The sequence below is a fragment of the Cebus imitator genome, unplaced genomic scaffold (genome assembly GCF_001604975.1).
Source record: "Cebus imitator isolate Cc_AM_T3 unplaced genomic scaffold, Cebus_imitator-1.0 Scaffold199, whole genome shotgun sequence".
NCBI classification, from domain to species: Eukaryota; Metazoa; Chordata; class Mammalia; order Primates; family Cebidae; genus Cebus; species Cebus imitator.
In genome coordinates, this window is record NW_016107514.1 from 4,775,532 (window position 1) to 4,798,316 (window position 22,785).

General features: G+C 38.8%; 1 protein-coding gene across 8 annotated transcripts in view; it reads left to right on the top strand.

The window, feature by feature from the left end:
- The window catches only part of CDC14A (cell division cycle 14A), a 181,632-nt gene that overhangs the window by 11,484 nt on the left and 147,363 nt on the right, over positions 1 to 22,785 (top strand). For 4 of the 8 annotated variants that reach the window (XM_017547617.2, XM_017547619.2, XM_017547623.2 and 1 more), the window contains exon 3: positions 13,881 to 13,956. In XM_017547617.2, the coding sequence (XP_017403106.1) occupies positions 13,881 to 13,956 (76 nt within the window). Of the gene's footprint in view, positions 1 to 13,880; positions 13,957 to 20,025; positions 20,071 to 20,091; positions 20,200 to 22,785 lie in introns of those variants that run through there. The other 4 variants (XM_017547618.2, XM_017547615.2, XM_037745404.1 and 1 more) reach the window with 3 other exon arrangements.

Sequence of the window (22,785 nt, forward strand, 5' to 3'; positions counted from 1 at the left end):
GTGAACTGTGAGCTTGCCACTGCACTCAGCCTGGGTGGCAGATTGAGACCCTGTCTCAAAAAAAATGTATTGATCACGATTTATGTTTTTTCTGTCATACACATCATTATGGACATATTGAGCAGTCTCACAGTAATTCAGGAGTAGTTTTATTGGCTCCTAAAGAATAAAGGGCTTCTCACTCATGTGCTGCATAGCCCCTGATTGCTACACATCTTATTTTTTTTTAAGTGGTTTTAATATATTCAGCCAATTTTTATTGATGACTTAACACTATTGAGTTGGGTGCTTTCTAGGTGCTGCTTGCCGTCTCATTTGCTTTTGACATTGCTGTCAATGTCCTGGCCATTCACAGCCGCCTCCTCCCTATGACCTGCTGATGAGTCTGGTATTCTCTGGGCATAGGCACCAGGTATCACATTGTATTAGCATTAGGTACAAAGAAAGACTAAATCGAATGAGACTATGACTTTCTTATAAACTGCTAAACGGCACGGGTTTGTGGTGGGCTTTAGAAGAAACAGAACAACTGTGTTGTTGGTTTACTTGTGATTCTTACTTATATACCAGATTGGTGAGATTTCAGAATCAGGGATCCCAGTATAATGTATTTCTTAATCTGCACATTTTTCTTCTGGGAGTGTGGAACTAATATAGCATTTACATTAGTAATGGTAATCAAACTACTGTTTCTTACCAGTGGAATTAATCTGAAATATTAAAAATATTCTACGTTTTGTAAGCATGAGATAAAGAAAATATTTAAACAGGACTCTTCTAGGAAGCTGTGAATGATGGTGGGTTTGTAAAATACCATAGTGCCTTCCTAGACCCCTTCACTAGTGTTAAATGTTGTACGTTGTTCCACAGTTCCCTAGAGCAGATCACCTACAGCTCTAGAAAACCCGTAAGTAAATGCTTAAGTTGATTTTAACTTGGTAAGACTCTCAGAATCAAAGGGGCTCCTAAGAAAAAAGGAGTTGAGGCGATGAATAGTCAGAGTGGGTCTTTTCAGATTGGGCTTTCTTCTGGAGCAGGCCACACTTGAAGCATGCCAGTAGCAAAGATGTGGCTGTCGGGGAAGGCTGTAGGAATGCGCCTAACCTTCCTATGCTGAAGAGGGTGGAGGATCTTGCCATTCTCAGTACCCTGACTGTCCCTTTCTTCTTAGGTCATTTTTGTCAATTTTGTCTATTTAGTCTTATTTTGTACCCAAAGCTTATAAGATGTGATATGTGATATCTCTTCCCACATTTAACCTGGATACAGTTTCGAAGGATTAGAATGGAATAAGGAAGTATTTTTGCCTATGAACCCACCACATCACGATCTTTCATTTACTCAGTCATCTCTGTGGCAGGTGCTAGGGATACAGTAGCGAGCCCATTTTAAGCCAGCCCTGTCCTCATGGAGCTTGTAGTCCAGTGGGCGGTAGGGAGGGTACAAATCAAATGTTCAGACTTGAGATTCTCTGCAAGTGCTCTGAAGGAAAGACCTACAGTTCTTTGAAAGCACAAAACAAAGGAGCTGGTGGCAGAGGCAGGGTGGTGGTGCTGGGAGCAGGGGCCGGGAAAATGGAAATGGTGGTGGGGCTGAGACATAAAGGGTGAATAGATATTAACTAGGCCAGTAAAGGTGGCAGGAACTAAAATAAATCCTGTGGCGGGAGCTTCCTCCTTACAAAATGAGGGGAGATGATACATGCAAAATTAGGCTCTAAAGAGAGATTTGTAGGGGCTGTACCACCCAGGACCTTCCAGGCAAGGTAAGGGTTTTGGTTTTAATTCCAAAAGCTTAGGGAAGTAATGTGATCCTTACCACAAATTTTGGAGTAATTATTTTTCTTTCGAGATCCTTAGTCACTTATGAAATGTGAGGTTAGCCTTTTATGTATGGAGGACCACTCATCATTCTGTTTTCTAACAGAACTATGCTTATACTGTCTGTGTAGCTCTCCTGCCTTCAGTACTAGCCATTGAATAATGAGGTTAATTTACACTGCTTGAGAATGTTTCTGTGGGAGTGAACTTTAATTTTACCACTGCATTTCTGAAGAAGTCTCATTTTGTTTTCATTAATCTGAGTCTCTAAGGGAGTTTTTATTAATTGACTTTCTCTAAAGAGGGCTATCACAAAATGACAGACCCTGATGCTGGAAGGTTCCTTGATACCATCTGGTCTGTTGTTTGGCTTCAAGGCAAAGTGAGAGCACTCACCCATTTTATAGGAACAGCAGCTGACACCTTACCTGACTGGTATTTGCCTCTTGTTAAGAAAGTAATAAGTGGAGAATGGTTCCTCACACTCTGTTGTTGTAAACCAGAACTTTCTTAGAAACCTAGACAATGTATCAAGGGACAGAACTGATAGTTTATATTGGAGTTGTCTTCTTCCTTTATGATCTCAACGAATGTCAAACTTTTTGCAGATGAGTAAGTAATAATGATGTCAAGTTTCCTAATTGATGTAGCTACTTTCTAGTCTGTGGGTTTGCTTTCTGGCTGTGCAGAGAACAGTGAATTTCAGGGAAAAAGCTGTGTTCTTTTCCTTCCCCAATGACACTCTGAGGGAAATGTCTTCACTACCCAGACCCAATGCACTGAGAGGACAGATAGAACAGAGTCCAACAAATAGGGCAAGTAGACCTTGAGAAACATTTGAACAGTTGAATAATCTCTAGTTGTATCTACAGATAACTAGAGTCATACACTCTGTAGACTCTGTGTATTGGTCAGAACTGTGATGTATGATACTATGTAAGAGCTGGAAAGAATTTTATGAGCCGTCTAATTCAGTGGCTTCATCTGATAGATGAGGATGTGGAGTCTCAGAGAGGCTATGGCACCAGATTAGGGACATCAAGTGACCAAATTGGCACTGGAAACTTTTGGCACCCAGTGGTCTTTAGTTCTACATCAGACTGCTATATGCGTGGGAAGCTTGTTAGATGTGCAGCCACTCTTCCCCAGGAAGTTGGCATCAGTGTGACTGTGGGTGGTTATGCTAAAGGGCTTGAAGAAAAACTCAAGAGACTAGTGCCCTTATCTGAGGTTGGTATTCGTTGTGCAGTTAAGAACTTAAAATGTGATCATTATGAGTTCAGCCATAATGATCACATCTCATACAGAAACTTTATCATCTGACTGGAGGGGTACTGATAGTATTCTAGTGATAGGGAAAATATTAGGTGATATGTAGCCCAGAGGCATTGCTGATCAATTTCAACAAAATTTTACAGACACACACACACACACACACACACACACACACACGATACATATGATCTCATTGTGGTTTGGAGGATATTGCTGCTGTCTTAGCATTTATCACATTTAATATCTTTACTTTTCTTCTCAGTAGGTAGTCAGGCCCTTGTGGGTAGGGACTGGTGGCCAACAGACTTAGTAACTATTTGAGTAAGCAAGTGAATGAAGAGACAAAAACTGTCAGCAGTGCTGGTAAAACATTGAAATGTTGGCATGCCTTATAATGATCTTACAGGATTTATTCATCCTATTTTTACAGCAGTTAATTTTTTTTTTGTACTACAAGTACTTTGTGATGAATATGCTAACCTGTAATATCTTGCTCAGAATAGGTAGTCATAAATTTTGTTGAATAAATGGGCAATGCTTGGAATGTAGCTTATCTTTTTGCTGAGGAGTGGGAAATTTTCACATGAAGCTTCTAACTGGTAGAATAAGGTATAACAGTACTTCAAACAATCATTCCTCTGGGAATTGACTCACTTAAATTATGATTTATTAGAAAAACCGAAGACAAAATAATGGTATGTCATAAACTTCATAAATCTTGTGAGAAGAGATACACATGTTGAGTAAGACAGTAAGGCTTCTAGGTCCAGCTTCTATGTCCCTTCACATTTGCAGGACCAGCACCTGTTGGGTAGAGGGTGATCCTACCCTCGTGAACGTGTGCTATGAGCTTGGGCTCCCTTTTCTTTGTTTTTCTGATAAGGAGATGAACCTCCTTCCTCCTCCACTCGCAGGACTCCAAATGCTCCAATTCTTTTAGCCTCTTTCACATCAAAACAGAGAAGGGTTTGATTTTAGTTATTTACACTTACTGAATAAAAGATGGATGGACAAATTTTCACTTAATAGTTCACGAGTTTCATTCTAGTCATTGACCCACAATTTGCCAATCTTCTTAGAAGAAATTTGCAAATAGGTAGAGAGAATCATTTGTTCATTTGTTCATTCATTTGGAAGTGAAGCCCTGGGTACTCTGAAATAATGTCCATGTTTTTCACTGGCCACATGAGACCAAAAGACTCCTCCCCTCTTCCAAAGACAAAGTGGGAACTCTTGCATGGCTGTGGCTCTGGAGCCCTTTTCCTAGGAAATGCCAGAGTGGGGAAGAATCTGTCCATTGTCATTAACTTCAGGTTAGGAGTGAACTCAACCCTCAGATTTCTTAATAGAGTCTCGAAAGGGCTTATTTCTACTATCTCTTCCCTTTTCACTATCCCCTGGTTGATGACCTTTCTTTTCTCTTCTTCCATCCTGCTTTTGTTCCAAGCTGCCCAAATAGATATTTTCTACTTTCTAATACATTTGACTTATTTTAATTGATTATCAATAAATTTTTATTTCGAATTTCCCTCTAGCTAATAGTATAGATTATAAGTATGTTTTCATTTTGGAGGTGGGGTTTCACGGTGTTATCCAGGATGGTCTCGATCTCCTGACCTCATGATCGCCCACCTTGGCCTCCCAAAGTGCTGGGATTACAGGTGTGAGCCACCTCACCCGGCCTAGTATGTTTTCATTTTTCCCTCAACTCTGGTGAAGAAGGTTTTTACAAAGGAGCATGTTGTTGGAAGATGTCTTCTTTATTCACAGTATTTCATTATACCAAAGTTGGTGATAACCCAGCATGGTGTGAGCAACTATCAGCATTTTCTCAATGCTCTTGACTTAAAAAATGTATTTATTAATAGTAAGTTAGAAAACTATAGATGTAAGACTTTATTATTTTAAATACCTATTCTTATAAGTGTAAGTATTGTATCAAATGACCTTAAGATAAAAACTTCTTGTCTTCATATTTGTCTGTGACAATTCTGACTTTTGAAGACTTACTCAAAATTACTCTTGGCTGTGCAAAACTTTTGACTGAATTGTTTTAGTGTTACTTGAAGCTCATCCATTTTTTTGTGGGATACACAGGCTGGCCTACTAAGCTTCATCATACTGTGGGGTGGGGAGTCCTCTGGGTTAGGATTGCTTATTTTTTTTTCCACCTTTAACCTGAGGCTGTTGCCAAAAAAGAGGCGTAACTTCTTCATTGTTGCTATCTTTGGATAGCAGCCTGCTCTTAAAACAACCTCTCTTTTTGAGAGACAGTGAAGGAGGGTGGGAACTAGATCCTCACCTATTTTTCCATTCTCTCATGTTCTAAGTCCCAACTGGCTTTTTGTGAAAATGACCCTCTTGAACAAAACAGAATAAAATGACCAGAGCTTAATCTCACTGTTGAAAAACAAGTGGACCCTTGAAGGGAAAGGATATTGTCTTCAAACATTTTATCTATCCTTTTTTTATGGTATTTGGCAATTTCTTTTATCTTTTATAGTTATTTTGATATGTTTTTCATCTTGATCAGTATTGTCCATCAGTGCAGATTACTGTTGAATTCTGTAGCCACTAGCTACTTTGTGTCTTTTGAACACATTTGAAATAATAAATAATTGAAGTTTTTTTTTTTTTTTTGATACGAAGTCTTGCTGTTGTCCCCCAGGCTGGAGTGCAATGGCGTGATCTCGGCTCACTGCAACCTCCGCCTCCCAGGTTTAAGCAATTCTTTTGCCTCAGCCTCCCAAGTAGCTGGGATTATAGGCGCCTGCTACCACGCCAGGCTGATTTTTGTATTTTTAGTAGAGATGGGGTTTTACCATGTTGCCAGGCTGATCTGGAACTCCTGACCTCAGGTGATCCACCTGCCTCTGCCTCTCAAAGTGCTGGGATTACAGGCGTGAGCCACTACACCTGGCCAATTGAAGAATTTTAAATTTGTTTCACCTTAATTAATTTAAATTTAAATAGCCTTGCCTAGTGGCTACCATGCTGGAGAGTACAGACCAACTTAAGGATGATGTCTGTATTTGATTTACTTTTTCCTGTGTTATTGTAGTATACCAATTTCCTGGTTTGGTGAAATAGGCTCATATGTGAATCATATTGCTTTCAAAAGTATGTGCGGTTAAGCCAATCTGATTGTTAGAAATTGTACATCTTTGACTTTGAGATTGAAGTTGGCCTGTAATGGTTAGTATGAAACTAGAATTTGATGAATTCTTTTTTTAACAAATTTAAACTCTTATTTTAGATTCAGGGATACATGTGCAGGTTTGTATACAAGCGTATGGTGCTAAGGTTTGGGGTATAAATGATCCTGTCACCCAGGTAGTGAGATTAGTTCCTGATAGTTAGTTTTTCAGCACTTTACCCTTCCCTCCCCTCTCCAGTAGTCCTCCATTTCTATTGTTGCTATCTTTTTGTCTGTGAGTACCCAATGTGTAGTTCCCACTTATGAATGAGAACATGTGATATTTGGTTTTCTGTTTCTGCATTACTTCATTTAGGATAATAGCCTCTCCGGGCGCTGTGGCTCACGCCTGTAATCCCAGCTCTTAGGGAGGCAGAGGCGGGAGGATAGCTTGAGCCCAGGAGTTCGAGACCTGCCTGGGCAATATAGCGAGACCCCGTTCTCCACAAAAAGGAAAAAAAAAAAAAACAAACAAAAAAAAACCCAAAAAGGATAATAGCCTCTAGCTGCATCTGTGTGGCTGTAAAGGTAGAATGATTTATTTTCTCTTGGATATATACCCAGTAATGGGATTGCTGGGTTGAATGGTAGTTCTAAGTTTTTTGAGAAATCTCCAAACTGCTTTTAACAGTGGCTGAACTAATTTAGATTCTCACCAGCATTGTCTAAGCATCCCCTTTTCTCTTCAGCCTCGCCAGTATCTGTGGTTTTCTGACTTTTTAGTAATATTCTGACTGATGTGAGATGGTGTCTCATTGTGGCTTTGATTTGTGCTTCTCTGATGATTAGTGATACTGATCATTTTTTCATGTGTTGGGTGCTTGTATTTCTTCTTTTGAGATGTATCTGTTCATGTCTTTTGCTCATTTTTTAATGGGGTTATTTTTTGCTTGTTCAATTGTCTAAGTTCCTCATGGATTCTAGGTATTAGACCTTAGTTACATAGTTTGTGAATTTTTTTTCACTTCAGTGTGTTGTATGTTTACTCTGTTGATAGTTTCTTTTGCTGTTTGGAAGCTCTTTAGTTTAATTAGGTCCCACTTGTCAATGTTTATTTTTTGAGGACTTAGTCATAAATTCTTTCCTGAGGCCAAATTTAGAGTGATGTTTCCTAGGTTTTCTTCTAAAATTATCTTTTTTTTTTTTTGAAACAAAGTCTTGCTCTGTCACCTAAGTTGGAGTGCTGTGGCATAATCATGGCTCACTGCAGCCTCGACCTTCTGGGCTCAAGTGATCCCCCAGCCTCAGCCTCCCAAGTAGCTAGGACTATAAGTATATGCCACCTCACCTGACTAATTAAAAAAGAAATTTTTTTTTTTTTTGGAGACAGGGTCTTACTTTGTCACCCAGGCTGGAGCACAGTGGTGCCATCAGAACTCACTACAGCCTCGACCTCCTGGGCTCAAGCAATTCTCCCACCTCAGCCTCCCAAGTACTTGTGACTATAGGCATGTGCTACCATGCCCAGCTAAGTTTTGTATTTTTTTGGTAGAGATGGGTTTTGCCATGTTGCCTAGGCTGGTCTCAAACTCCTCGGATCAAGCAAACAGCCTGCCTCAGCCTCTCAAAGTGTTGGGATTACAGGTGTGAGCCACTGCACCCAGCTTAAAGTTTTTTTGTAGCGATAGCGTCTCCCTCTGTTGCCCAGGCTAGTCTCAAACTACTGACTGAAACAATCCTCCTTCTTTGGCCTCCCAAAGTACTGTTTTATAAGCATGAGCCACAGCTCCTGGCCTCTTCTGGGATGTTTAGTTTGAGATCTTACATTTACATCTTTAATCCATCTTGAATTAATTTTGTATACAGTGATAGATAGTTTTGTATATAGTGATAGTTTCATTCTTTTGCATTTGGCTAGCCAGCTATCCCAGCACCATTTATTGAATAGGAAACCCTTTCTCCATGGCTTATTTCTGTTGATTTTATTGCAGATCAGATGGCTGTAGGTGTACAGGTTTATTTCTGTGTTCTCTGTAATGTTTCATTGCTCTACCTGTCTGTTTTTGTGTGAGTTCTGTGCTGTTTTGGTTATTGTAGCCTTTAAGTAGAGTTTGAAGATGGGTAATGTGAAGCCTCCAGCTTTGTTCTTTTGCTTATTGCTTTGGTTATTTGGCCTTCTTTCGGTTTCATATGAATTTTAGAATAGTTTTTTTTTTCCTAATTTTGTGAAAAATGGTATTGGTAGTGCAATAGGAATAGTGTTGAATCTGTAGATTGCTTTGGATGGTATGGTGATTTTAGCCATATTGATTCTTCCAATCCATGAGCATGGAATATTTTTTCATTTGTGTCGTCTATGCTTCCTTTTAGCAGTGTTTATAGTTCTCCTTATAGAGATCTTTCATCTTGGTTAGATGTATTCCTAGGAATTTTAGGGGTTTTTTTTTGTGGTTATTGTAACTGGGATTACATTTTTGATTTGGCTCTTAACTTGAATGTTATTGATGTATGGAAATGCTACTAATTTTTGTACATTGATTTTGTATCCTAAAAACTTATTGAAGCTGTTTATCAGCTCCAGGAGCCTTTTGGCAGAGTCATTAGGATTTTCTAGGTATATGATTATATCGTTAGCGAAAAGTGATAGTTTGACTTATTTTCCTATTTAAATGCCTTTTATTTTTTCTTTGGTTGCTTGCTGTGGCTAGGACTTCTAGTACTATGTTAAACAGGCGTGGTAAGAGTGGGCATCCTAGTCTTGTTTCATTTCTTAAAGGGAATTCTTCCAGCTTTTATTTATTCAATATGATATTGGTTGTGGGTTTGTCATAGCTGGCTCTTATTATTTTGAGATATGTTCCTTTGATGCCCAGTTTATTAAGGATTTTGATCATGAACCGATGTTGGATTTTATCAAAAGCTTTTTTCCTGTCTTTGAGATGATCACATTTTTTATTTTTAATTCTGTTATGTGGTGCATCACATTTATTTGTTCGAATATGCTGAATCAACCTTGCATTCCAGGAATGAAGCCTACTTATTTGATTGTGGTGAATGAACTTTCTGATGTGTTGCTGGATTTGTTTCTTGAGGATTTTTATGGATAACTTGAATTATTTTTGCTTTCCAAAAATTTGTTCAAAGTGAGTTTAAAAAGCTGAAATAGGCTGGGAGCAGTGGCTCATGCCTGTAAATCCCAGCACTTTGGGCGGCCGAAGTGGGCGGATCACCTGAGGTCGGGAGTTCTAGACCAGCCTGACCAACTTGGAGAGACCCTGTCTCTAGTAAAAATACAAAAAATTAGCTGGGCATGGTGGCTCATGCCTGTAATCCCAGCTACTAGGGAGGCTGAGGCAGGAGAATCGTTTGAATCTGGGAGGCAGAGGTTGTGGTGAGCTGAGATCACACTATTGTACTCCAGCCTGGGCGACAAGATCGAAATTCTGTCTCAACAAGCAAGCAAACAAACAAAACAAAAGCTGCAATAAGCATAGCTAAAAATTTCAAATTTAACTTCAAATTCTACCAGTGTCAATGTTCATATTCAAGTAGAAAAAAACAAGGTATATTAGTCAAAAGTGTTGCTTCTATTAACCCAAGGATAAGAAAATCTCTTCTGTAGAAGAAATGTTACCTTAATCAATGCTGGTAGGTGCAAATTTATACACAGGCATACCATGGAGATACTGCAGGCTTGGTTCTAGACCACCACAATGAAGTAAATACTGCAATAAAGCAAGTCATACAAGTTTTTTTTGGCTTCTCAGTACATATAAAGTTATGTTTATACTATACTCTGGTCTGTTAAGTGTGTAATAGCATTGTGTCTAATAAAGCAATGTATGTACTTTAACTAAAAATACTTTATTGCAAAAAAATGCTAATGATCATCTGAGCTTTCAGTGAGTTGTAATCATCTTGCTGGTGGAGAGTATTGCCCCAATGTGATGGCTTCTGATCAGGGTGGTGGTTGCTGAATGTTGGGGTGGCTGTGGCAATTTCTTAAAATAAGACAACAGTGCGATTTGCCATATTGATTGACTGACTCTTCTTTTCATGAAAGATTTCTCTGTAGCATAAGATGCTATTTGGTAGCATTTTACTTAAAGTAGAGCTTTCAAAATTGGAATTAAACCCTGTTGCTGCTTTATTGACTAAGTATGTGTAACATTCTAAATTTTTTGTTGTCATTTCAACAATATTCACAGCATCTTCAACAGGAGTGCATTCCATCTCAAGAAACCAGTTTCTTTTTTTTCTTTTTCCTTTTTAAAAAAATATTTTATTTTATTTTATTGCATTTTAGGTTTTGGGGTACATGTGAAGAACATGCAAGATTGTTGCATAGGTATACACGTGACAGTGTGATTTGCTGCCTTCCTCCCCATCACCTATATCTGGCGTTTCTCCCCATGCTATCTCTCCCCAACTCCCCACCCCCCGCTGTCCCTCCCCTATTTCCCCCCAACAGACCCCAGTGTGTAGTGCTCCCCTCCCTGTGTCCATGTATTCTCATTGAAGAAACCAGTTTCTTTGCTCATTCATGAGCAAAAGGCGTGAGCATGATAAACTTGAGTGAGAAGCAACTCCTCATTCAAGTTTTGTCATGAGAATTCAGTAATTAAGTTAAATCTTTAGGCCCTACTTCTAATTTTAATTCTCTTGACATTTCCACCACATTTGCAGTTACTTCTATCATTGATATCTTAAACCCCTCAATGTTATCCATGAGGGTTGGAATCAACATATTCCAAACTCCTGTGACTGTTAAAATGTTGACCTCCTCCCATAACCTTATGAGCCAACGTCTGCTAACCTCATACTTTTGCAGCTTCCTCACCTGTGCTAGCCTCCATAGAATTGAAGAGAATTAGGGCCTTACTTTGGATGTGGCCTTGGCTTAAGGGAAAGTTGTGGCTGGTTTCATCTTCTATCCAGATCACTAAACCTTTGTTCATATCAGCAATAAAGCTATTGTGATTTCTCATTATTCATGTGTTCACTGGGGTAGCACCATTAATTTCCTTTAAGACCTTTTCTTTGCATTCACTGTTTGGCTGTTCGGAGCAAGAGGCTTAGCTTTTGGCCTGTCTTGGCTTTCAACATACCTTCTTCACTAAGCTTAATCATTTCTACCTTTTGATTTAAAGCGAACCATGTGTGATTTTTCCTTGCACTTGAACACCGAGAGGCCATTATAGGGTTATTAATTGGCCTAATTTCAATATTGTTGTGTCTCAGGAAATAGGGAGGCCCAAGGAGAGGGAGAGAGGTGGGGAAATGGCTAGTTGGTGAAGTGGTCAGAACATACATGACATTTATCAGTTAGGTTTGCCATCTTATATGGGTGTAGTTTGTGGCAACCCAAAACAATTACAGTGGTAACATCAAAGATCACTGACCATCATAGCAGATACAATAATAATGAAAATTGAAAGTACTGTAAGAGTTACCAAATGTTGAAGCAGAGACCTGAAGTGAGCACATGCAGTTGGAGAACTGGAACTGATAGGCTTGCTTGGTGCAGGGTTGGCACAGGTTTTCAATTTGTAAAACAATGCCATATCTGTGAGCATGGCAAAGTGAAGTGCAATCAAATGAGTTATGCCTGTACTCTTCATTTTGGTTCTTTTGAGTTAGTTTTTATTGACTTGTCTTGGACTTGTCAGTAACGGGGTTACAGGTATAGTTCGTTTTGGATTTGTGGGTATTTTGTTTACATTTACAACACAACACCACACTGGAACTTAAGAAAATGAGTCCAGACCTTTTATTTGAAATCACTGCAGCTTTGCTTCTTTGGCATCTCTGTGCTCTTCTTGTGAAGCCTGGATACAGGGACAGCTAAATTTGGTGCCACCTGTAAAATAAGTTCCAACATATTATCAACTTGCCTAACAGGGATAAGATACACAAGTTCAGTATTCTTTATTTATCTAAGGCAAGTGGCTACTGGTAGATTTTATGTAAAGTAATGACATAGTTCTGATCGTGTAATTTGGGTGGCTGCAAAAAATTAAATGACTAACTCAAAGGTCTTGTGGGGATGGATTTTGGAAATATGTTGGTATTTAGTAAATTTGTGGTCTAGACTAAATTGAACTTAAGGCTTTAGTGAACACACTATTTCATAATGAATACTCTTTTCTGGTTTTGTATTATGTGTAAGACATTCTTTTAATCTTAAGTATATAATACAGTCCTTGACGGAGAGACTTACATTGTAGTTGATCAAGTAGAATCTATATTTAAAATAATTTGCAATATATGGTAGTATATGTAGTAGACCAAAAGAATGACTCAGATGGTAAGTTTTGAAAACTCTGAGAGAAAGGTAGTAGTGTTCCCCAGGGTGATTGGAAAGGCTTCGTGGAGGAGGTAGTATTTGCACTGGACTTTGAACAAGGTAGAGTGTAGCAGAAAGACAAGGAGGACACTCTAGACAAGGAGACCAATGTGAGTAGAGACTTGGATTAAGAATACATATACATATAGAATATTTGAGAATAAGGAATGGAGATGTTTGTTGGAATGAAGATTTCCTATGGGACCTCTCAGGAGATAAGGTTAGCCTGGAAGCTAGGGGAATGTTGTATAAGGCTTTGATTGCTGGGCCAAGGAGTAGTTACTCTAAAGACAGTAAGAAACCATTAAACATTTTTGAATAGTTGGAGGATATGTGAGAATTGAGACTTTATGAAGATTGTCTGTTGTGGGATACAGGATGATTGGGAAGGGGAGAGAGAAGTTAAAAAGTACAGATGTGAGATGAAAGGATCTGGACAGGCTGGGCATGGTGGCTCACATCTGTAATCCTAGCACTTTGGGAGGCCGAGATGGGTGGATCATGAGGTCAGGAGTTCAAGACCAGCCTGGCCAAGATGGTGAAACCCTGTCTCTACTAAAAATACAAAAAAAAATTAGCTGGATGTGGTGGCATGTGCCTGTAGTCCCAGCTACTTGGAAGGCTGAGGCAGGGGAATCACTTGAAACCTGGAGGCGGAGGTTGCAGTGAGCTGAGATCACACCACTGCACTGCAGCCTGGGTGACACAATGAGACTCCAACTCAAAATTAAAAAAAAAAAAAATCTGGACTTCTGTTGGAAAAATAGGAAGAGAAAGGGAAGGGATGAGTCAGAGTAGTAGCTGGTTTGATATATCAGAATTAAATATTTATTTGTTGGCCTGTGGTGATTGAGAGATTTAATGCCTGAGTGACTGGGAGAAGCAGTGTTTTTTTAGTCTGGAGGGCTGATATGAAGGCAAGATGGGTTGAGTTTTAGATATTCTGAGTTCCAGGTGACGGAAGGGCCTGTAGATGGTGGATCCAGCAGGTAGCTGAGATGGAGAAGACTGAAACTGGCTCTCAAGTGGAAGAGACATCACTTTTCCATAGGGTTGTCAGTTAAGTTTGTGACGTTGGCTCAGAGAGGAGAATTGTTTGAACCCGGGAGGCAGAGGGTTGCGGATAGCCAAGATTGCACCATTGTGCTGCAGCCTGGGCAACAAGAGCAAAACTCTGACTCAAAAAAATAAAATGATGACTGTATCCTGGAGATGTTAGGGGATGAAATTAAAGATGAACATTAATGTTACTGAAAATTATATTTTACTAAATATTACACTTTTTGTTTCTCTTGTATCTTAGTTTCTATGCAGATTTTGGACCTCTGAACTTGGCAATGGTGTACAGATATTGCTGCAAACTAAACAAGAAACTAAAAGTGAGTATTGTAGTGAGATTTATATTTTGGAATTAAAACATTTGAACCATAGGATCTGCGCAGTGGGATTGCTGTGCACACCCCATTTAGTCAGGTGATCTTGATCTTTGGAAATTTATGTGAGTAGTTCACCTAGAATTTGAAAGTGATCCTCCTGATTATACCACAAAGGGCATGTTAACCTCTTTCAGTTTTCAGAATGAATTGCATTCAGAATGAGCTGAATGAAGTCATTGGAATAGAGGTCTAAGAAAGAAAGCACAAATCCTTTTAGGCTGTTGTTAATGAGCTTCTATCAAATTCCCTCCTGGATAATTTTTCTAAAACCTTTAGATATGTTTGTAGACGCTGTTTCCAAGTGATGAACAGGCTCCTTATAGCTGGAGCTGTGTGCATAACATTTTCTGTTTGGTCAAGATTGAAATTTTGGCGTATTTCTGAAATCTTCTGTGTAGTTAACAGCCAAGTGAGACTCATGAACCAGCAGCGACAGAGAATGAAATTTACCAGAGATGACAATTCGGGTCATACATTTAATATTCATCTATATTTTTGATTTCACATGGGTATCTGGTTTCATTTTATGTGGATTTTGGCATGTGGCTTTCTTTTTCTTCAAGCATATGAGGAAACTGTCATCTATATACCTAGTTTTAGTAAATTTTTTTTTTTTTATCACACAGAAAGCAATATTTATCTCTTTTTTTTCCAATTTCTAAACAAAGATTTTAACTATTTCAGTTTGAGAGGCAAAATGCTATACAACAGACTCTTAAATATAAATGCTAAATGATAGTGCTCAGGTGTTTTACTCTTTCTGCTGGGTGAAACGTTGCTGGTGTTACATAGTACAATGCATTGGACACATTAACTGTTCTGTGATTATCTTATTTATTTATTTATTTATTTGAGACGGAGCTTCGCTCTTGTTACCCAGGCTGGAGTGCAATGGCACGATCTCGGCTCACCGCAACCTCCGCCCACTGGGTTCAGGCAATTCTCCTGCCTCAGCCTGCTGAGTAGTTGGGATTACAGGCACACGCCACCATGCCCAGCTAATTTTTTGTAGTTTTAGTAGAGACGGGGTTTCACCATATTGACCAGAATGGTCTCGATCTCTTGACCTCGTGATCCACCCGCCTTGGCCTCCCAAAGTGCTGGTGATTATCTTTTGATTTGATTGGTTTTTAATGACATTAGGTATAAAAAACAGTCTAATGGAGAATTTCCTATAGAATATGTTGTATCATTATGGATTTATACGTTTTTGCCATTGATTTCAAAGTACAACGTAGTCATGGAATTATACCAAAAAGAATCAATAATCATATATTAGGTTGGTGCAAAAGTAACTCTGGTTTTTACAATTACTTTTAATGTTAAAAATTGCAATTATTTGTGCATCGCCAATCTAATAAAATCTGTTGTACTCAACTTTTATAGGAATTAACTTATAAAGTTGTCTGACTTGAAAAGATACATGTAAATTCCTTTAATTAAGCCAGATCTATTTTTCAGAAAAGAAGCCAATATTTTAGAAAGTAAAATAGAGGTTTCTGCAATCACCAACGAAATAATATCCTTCTTTATAAAATGAACTTTTAATGCCTAAGTAAACAAGAAAAGGATAATTAATAAATAATGGAAGTCTATGGTTTTTTTGAAGACCAAGGAATTTCTTTGCTGTCTTGATTAGTCATTAGTATGTAGTTGGTATGAATTGGGTATTATAATTAATCTGGGAATGGAGTACTATCTAGGGTAGCCAAAGAGAAAGGAGTCATTATCAGGAAAGTAAATCACGGGTCTGACTCAGTGTTCTACTTATAGCAGTTGCACAAGAGTAGATTGGTTGAGTTGAGACTATTTTTTCTACCATTTTCTACACTGAACAGTATGGGTAAGTGTATAAATATAAACTTGTTTCAATGTGCTTTCATTTATAATGCTTTGTTTCCACATTATGGAAGTTTAATAAAGTTTAAACACTCTCCTTGGTTCGTTTTAGTGGTAAGGTAATCTGTTGGATGCCTTGGAATGACGTATGTAGCTGTAGGAAAGTTAATGGGCACGTTCTTACTTGTGGAATTATTGAATTTTAAAAACTCAAATGTTGAGAAGTCATGAGTTATCGCAATGAAGCATACTAAATAGAATCTCTCATTAGGAGAAAAAGATTTACTGTCCCAATGCAAAGTTGGAATTGCTTCAGCTTTGTAGAATCTCCGTTTCTTCATCTGTAAAATAGGAATTATAGAGTTGTCACAGGATGGTGGTTAGTATTATAGTAGAAAATATATGTGTCTTAGTCTATTTTGCATTGCTATAAAAGAATCCCAGAGGGCGGGTATTTTATAAAGAAAAGAGTTTTATTTGGCTCACAGTTCCACAGGCTGTATATGAAGCATGGGACCAACATCTGCTTCTGGTAAGTCCCTCAGGAAGCTTTCACTCAAGGCAGGTGAAGGGGAACCATCATGTCACAACAACCAAATCTTGGGGGAACTAAGAGTGAAAACTCACCCAATCCCCTCAGAATGGTATTGAGCGGTTCATGAGGGATCTGCCCATGACCCAAACACTTCCCGTCAGGCCCCACCTCCAACACTGGGGATCACATGAGATTTGGAGAGAACAAATATCTGAACTATATCAGTATGTAAAAGCTTTGTATATTTTAAAGTCCTATACATATTAACATTACCAGTATAACATTTGTGAATTCTGATAGGGAATATAATAAAGACAGTTCTTCGACAAAATTGATGAACACCTGCTTCTTAGCCTTAAAGCTATTGCTTCTATATGGGAAAGCTGTCCAATATAATTTTAGGAATCTAAATGACCATTTAGTTAAGACTCAGAAAGGGAGGCCTGGCAAAGGTATGTGACTTGCCCAACACAGCAGGTAGAGTCAGGGCTAGATTTCATGGCTCTCAACTGCATTTTTTCTGTTTGTCTTTCCCGCTTTGGTAGTATCCATAGCCTCTGGTCTACAGTCATCCCTTGTTTTCTCTTAGCATTGTCCCAGCTACCTTGCCTTGTTGTCCCATGCTGGCTTTGAGGCTCCTCTGCCTCTTTCATTCCGGTAAGTGTTAGGGTCATTCTGGCTGGTTCACTTCCAGGAACTCAGAGTCCCCCTTGGGAAATGCCCTTGTTACTCACTTTGCACATGTGTCCCTCTCACACTACTGGGATTGCTAGACCTTCAGTCTCCCTGTTCTCTCAGTCCACTGGCACCCTGCTGTTGTCTCTTGCCTGAGGCAATGACCTCTGACCATGGTCACTTATTTCAGTAAGGTCTTGGGTACTTGGCTTTCTTGCCTTTCTACCTTGCCAGCTCTCACCCTTGGTGTCTTCCCAGTGGATGGTTTCATGCATGAATTTACTGGCAGTACCCTTGCCACTCCCAGCCTTGCACTTTACTCTGTACTATACCAGCTTTTCCATGCATTTCTTGTGAATACCAGTCTGACTGGGATGCCCCTTCCCTCTGGCTTGATAGCTCTTCATTCTTTAATATCTTGTCCAGCCACCACCCTTTAGGAAGCATCTTCTTGTCCTTTTGGACTGGATTGAGGGTGCCTCCCTTGTTTTCCCGTAATTCTCTGTGCAGATCTCTATCTTTGATGAATTGTAATTATCTGTTTGCACCTGTCTTTCTCACTAGACCATGAGCTTCTAGGGGGGGGGAGGTGGAGGATGTCATGTATCTTTGTGTTCTCAGTGTCCAGTACAGGGAAAACAGATACACAGAGATTTCTTTTGACTTTATCATGATCCCCTTGATTCTTTTCTGCTTTTGCTTCGAGAGGTTTCAGAAGAATAGCCTGCCTGCATCCTTCCTGTGTGCTGATATCTTAACCCTTTGTTATCTAAATTTTGCTTTCCCTAGTCTACTGAAACTGCTCTAATAACATCTTAAATGCCAATCTGATGGCATTTGCTGGGTCCTCAAACTCCTTTATTTCCCTGAATAATTTGGCATTGTGCTAACCAGTAACTTTGTCTTAGAATTCTTCTCTTGTATGATTCCCAATTCTTTTAGGCACATTTTATTTTTTATTTTGGAAATTTTTATTCCTTCCAAGAAAGCTTGTATAATTTTTCTTTCTTATTCTATGCTTTATGTAGATAGGTAATATCTTGCTGTACAGTTTATTCCAATCCCAAATTTCTCATTTTTTATGTTGAAAGGTGTTTTTTTTTTTCCAGTTGATGATTTGAGGTAGTGATTCATCACTCTTTTTGTGTGCATGTGTTTGTATGCATTCTATTCCCAATGGCCTTATTTTAATTACATCGATTAGAATGGAAAATTATTCTGTCAAACGTGCTTAGATTAAAAATCCAAACATAAAAGCCATCACCACCAGCCAAAAACCTACTGCTTATTTAAACTGTACTTTAAAAAATTGTCAGTACTAGGAGTTATACAGTAATAGGTTGCTGTTTGCTATTTCCCCCATGATGGGGAAAGCAATCAAAAGAGGGAAGATGCATTGAAGTGAGAACAATTTGTAAAACTGTGTATGTTATTTAATGTTAAATGTCGTCAATGATTGATAGGCTAGAGCCGGAATTATTAATCTGGTAATTCAAGGGATCCATAAACCCTTGAAATTATATGTACAATTTTGTATGTATTTACATTTTTCTTCTGGGAGGATTCATGGCTTTTTTTCAGGTTCTCAGAGGGATCCTTGGCACAGACAATGCTAAGAACACTGGGCTAAAGTCTTCTGAAAAAGAAGACTTTACTAACAAAAGACAAAGTTGTGGTATTTTGAAAAAACTGAATACATTCCTCAATCTTCTTTTTTTTTTTGAGATGGGGGTCTCACTGTGTCACCTGGGCTGAAGTGCAGTGGTGCAGTATAGCTCACTGCAGCCTCAAACTCCTGGGCTTAGATGATTCTCCCACTTGAGTCAACGGACTAACTGGAACTATAGGTGCACACTACTTGCTGCACCCCACCCAGCTAATTTTTTTTTTTTTTTTTTTTTGTAGAGGCAGAGACACGCTATGTTGATCAGGCTGGTCTTGAACTTCTGGGCTTAAGCTATCCTACTGCCTCAGCTTCCCAAAGTGGTGGGATTACAGGCATGAGCCACTGTACCTGGCCATCAATACAGTTTTAATTATTGATTTCATTTTCCTCTGAGAAAAATGAAACCCCAGCTTGGAGGAAAAAAAAAAATCTCTGAAAAAAGGGGACATTTTCTAGGGCAGTGCTTTTTTTTTTTTTTTTTTTTAATATCTCCCATTATGAATCAACAGGATAATTACAGTAATCTTGAGGATGATTTTAAACAAGGATTAAAGGAATATTCGCAGAAATGTAATTTTAAATTTACAAAATATCCCACATAGTCCTTTCAGGGTAAAAGGGGAAGGGAGTGGGCATCATGAAATAAAAGATTGTATTGAAGCATTAGAAGTACCTGGCAGATGGTGGGGCTTAGGCAATGTCCTTGTTGCTGAATGAATCAGTGCCATAATCCTGTCCTGGAAATCAGGCACCTGCCACTGTATCAGGTGGTTATATACACAAGAACTCTTTTGATATAATGACTAGGCCACCCCATTATAACTACGAAAACATGTTGAGATTTCTTCACGTGGTTCTCTTCTGTTTATGGCTCATGGCCTTTGTGGGGAAGAAAAGCAAGCTACGTTCTGGAGATAGTTCACATAATTTAAAGAGGTTTTAGGGGTTCCAAAGCAGTGTCAACTTCCATGGGAGCGAGCTTATAGAGAGGCTGCAAGGCAAGAACCCCCTTATGCCCGTTAGGAATCCTCAGGCAGGAAGAACCCTGTTTATAGAGAATCCCACATGCCTTCAATTATTGATTATTAACACAATTAAATCATCTTTATGAGCAACTTTTCTCTGACATTTTGACTTCTACTTTAATCAGATATGCCATTTCATTAATGAAATGTGTTGGGTTTGAAACAAAATGGGCCACATGGAGACACCTTTTTTTTTTTTTTTTAAAGGACTTATTCAACCTATTTCATCTTGGCACTAAATAAAAACATAAACCATATCTTGTTTTGTACAGCCAAAGAAAAATTTCCAGAATATTCCTCTCCTGAGAAAGTTGGAGGTAAAACTTGTAAAGGTCATGGCTGCTCACAGGAAGACCTGCTCATTTATTGCTTTTGCAGTGAGATGACCACTGATTGCTATGGAGATGCTGATTGCTGCGACCATTACTGGGCTAGCCTAGCCACCTGTAAGAGAATGATGCCTTGGTCATTGCGGTCCCTGTGCTGTGATCTCCTTAATATGACCACCATCCCTGATAGAACTTGCATGTTTAAAATGTGCATGGGCTCTATTTTTATTAAAGAGCATATTATCCAGGCTGCACTAATGTCTTCCTCAACTCAGGCAGACTGATTCATACAGCTTAATTAAATACAGTGTTCTAACCAAATAACTTGAAGATTTTTACTTTTCTGTGTTTCTTTAAATTGACCATTAACTCTTTTTTTTTTTTTTTTTTTTGACTTTGGCTTTGAGCCTAATTGCATCACCTTTTGTTATTGAATGGTTAAGTCGTTTGTGCTCTCCTGACTGAAGCTGAACAAGTGCATGATTTGTGTTTGTTGCCATAATCCGAGGATAGCCTGAGCTATTTGTTATTTGTGCAGCTTGTTATCATTTTCTTCTCTCTGCAAGTTGCTGTGGCTTATTTTTTTTTCTTTTTCTTTTCTTTCTTTTTTTTTTTTTTTNTTTTACAAGGAGTGATCCCACTAGAATGTAACCTTTCATGGAGCTTTTCTTTCCAAGATAGAAAATGTCTGGGCTCAATACCTTATCTTAATTTGTATCATTCTATCATAGCAGTCACTGCACTTTGGTTCATACGTACCATTAAATATTTATGATATACACTTACGATTTACATAACGGGGCAAAACTTTGACTCTCAGGTAAGCAATACAGAAATTTCTATAGGTTTGATTATGTTAATTGATAGATATTCAATACTAAATTCCACCTTTTATCTAATTTTTTTTGCCTTGTTAAATAAAACACACATTGTACCTATAATTAAGATCATTTTATTGGTCCTTTTGTGGTGTAAATGCATCCCTATATAGTTACTCTCTTCTGTTTGTAATAAGCCTTGGCCATTATTTTCCATCAAATATTCATTAACCTTTGAGGTTAGAGAGTAGGTTTCTTCTCCCCTTGTCACCGCATTGCTCAGCAAAGTGTCTGACACACAACAGCTGCTCAATTCATGCTGATGGCACCCATTGAAACTTCTTCAGCCGCGGTATCCTGGCACCTAGATTTAGCAAACTGGTCACCTGTGGCCTGCATTCTGTCCACAGATATGTTTTCTTGAGCAGAAACACTGCTTAACAAAATTTTAATTCATAGTCAACATCTGCAGTTTCTGAAAGTTTCCATTTTGGCTTCTTTTAAATATTGCAATCTGACCATTCTGCACTGAGATTCCTTCATGCGAGCAGTAGGTTGGAGCTCAGTGTGCTTTGGATAGGGAATGCTTTTTTTTTGGTTTGGGGGAGGGTGAGGGGAATGCTTTTCTTGTTTGCCAGCTGTTCCACTTCAGATTCTTGACACCTGAGAACATCTGAATTTGGAGCCTCTGGAATAGTGACATTTAGGGACTCTTAATTATGGAATCATTAAAGGAACTTGTTCCTATGGTGTTATCACATGTAATGCATGAGTTTACAAATTGTAATAAGGTTTGCTGAGGAATCTGGGGAAATGTGTTTTTTGTAAAATGCGTTTAAAAGGCTTATTGCATGATTTAGAGTTCCTTTTTGAGAGAATATAGAGATCTTTTAGGGCTATTTGGCCAGATGGACAGTGTTTTAGCTTACATATAAAAGATTCCCAGGGCTGGGACCAGTCACATGGTTATGTAGTGCTTCTCCAAAATTTAGCCATGTCTTAGAGTAGTGGACTTCAGTGTGTGGTGTCTGGGCCAACAGTGTCAGTATTATTGGAAAATCTGTTAGAAATGTAAATTCTCAGGCCCTACTGAATCGGAAATTCTGGAGGTGAGGCCCAGCAATCTGTGTTTTAATAAGCCCTACAGGTGATTCTGAATCTGTTAAGAGAATGAAATATAATACAATAATAATATAATATGGTTTAGAGTTAGATTTAGTTATTTCTGAGAAGTCTTAGAACTATTGACCAATTCAACTTGAGAATTATTTAAATTCTGAATCATGGAGCTTGTTATGGCCTCATAATTAAGATTTACACAAATTATCCGGCTCAGTGAGAAAGTTCTGGACTGATCCTCCTTACTACTCTTGCCATATAGATGTTCATCCAAGGCCGTGTCTGGCTCTGGGCTTGTGTTCTCCTTGTAAAGCACAGTATGCTCATTATATTTTAGCCTTGCCCAGGACTCCTCGTCTGGGAGACATTATGTGTCTGATTAAACTGGACCCCTCTGGCACCATTCCTATTACTTAAGTGACCCATAAATGCAAGCTGTTATGATTATTATAGAGGGCTGACTGTGTCCACTTAAGTTTAGAAAGTTAAGAAGAGTATTTGCTTTGTAATCCCTGCACTTTGGGAGGTTGGGGTGGGCAGATCACTTGAGGTCAGGAGTTCAAGACCAGCCTGGCAAACATGGTGAAACTCCATCTCTACTAAAAACACAAAAATTAGCCAGGCATGGTGACACATGCCTGTGTTCCAGCTACTCAGGAATCTGAGGCACGAGAATCTCTTGAAACTGGGAAGTGGAGGTTGTAGTGAGCCAAGATCGCACCCCTGCATTCCAGCCTGGGTGACAGAGTGAGACAGTCTCAGAAAA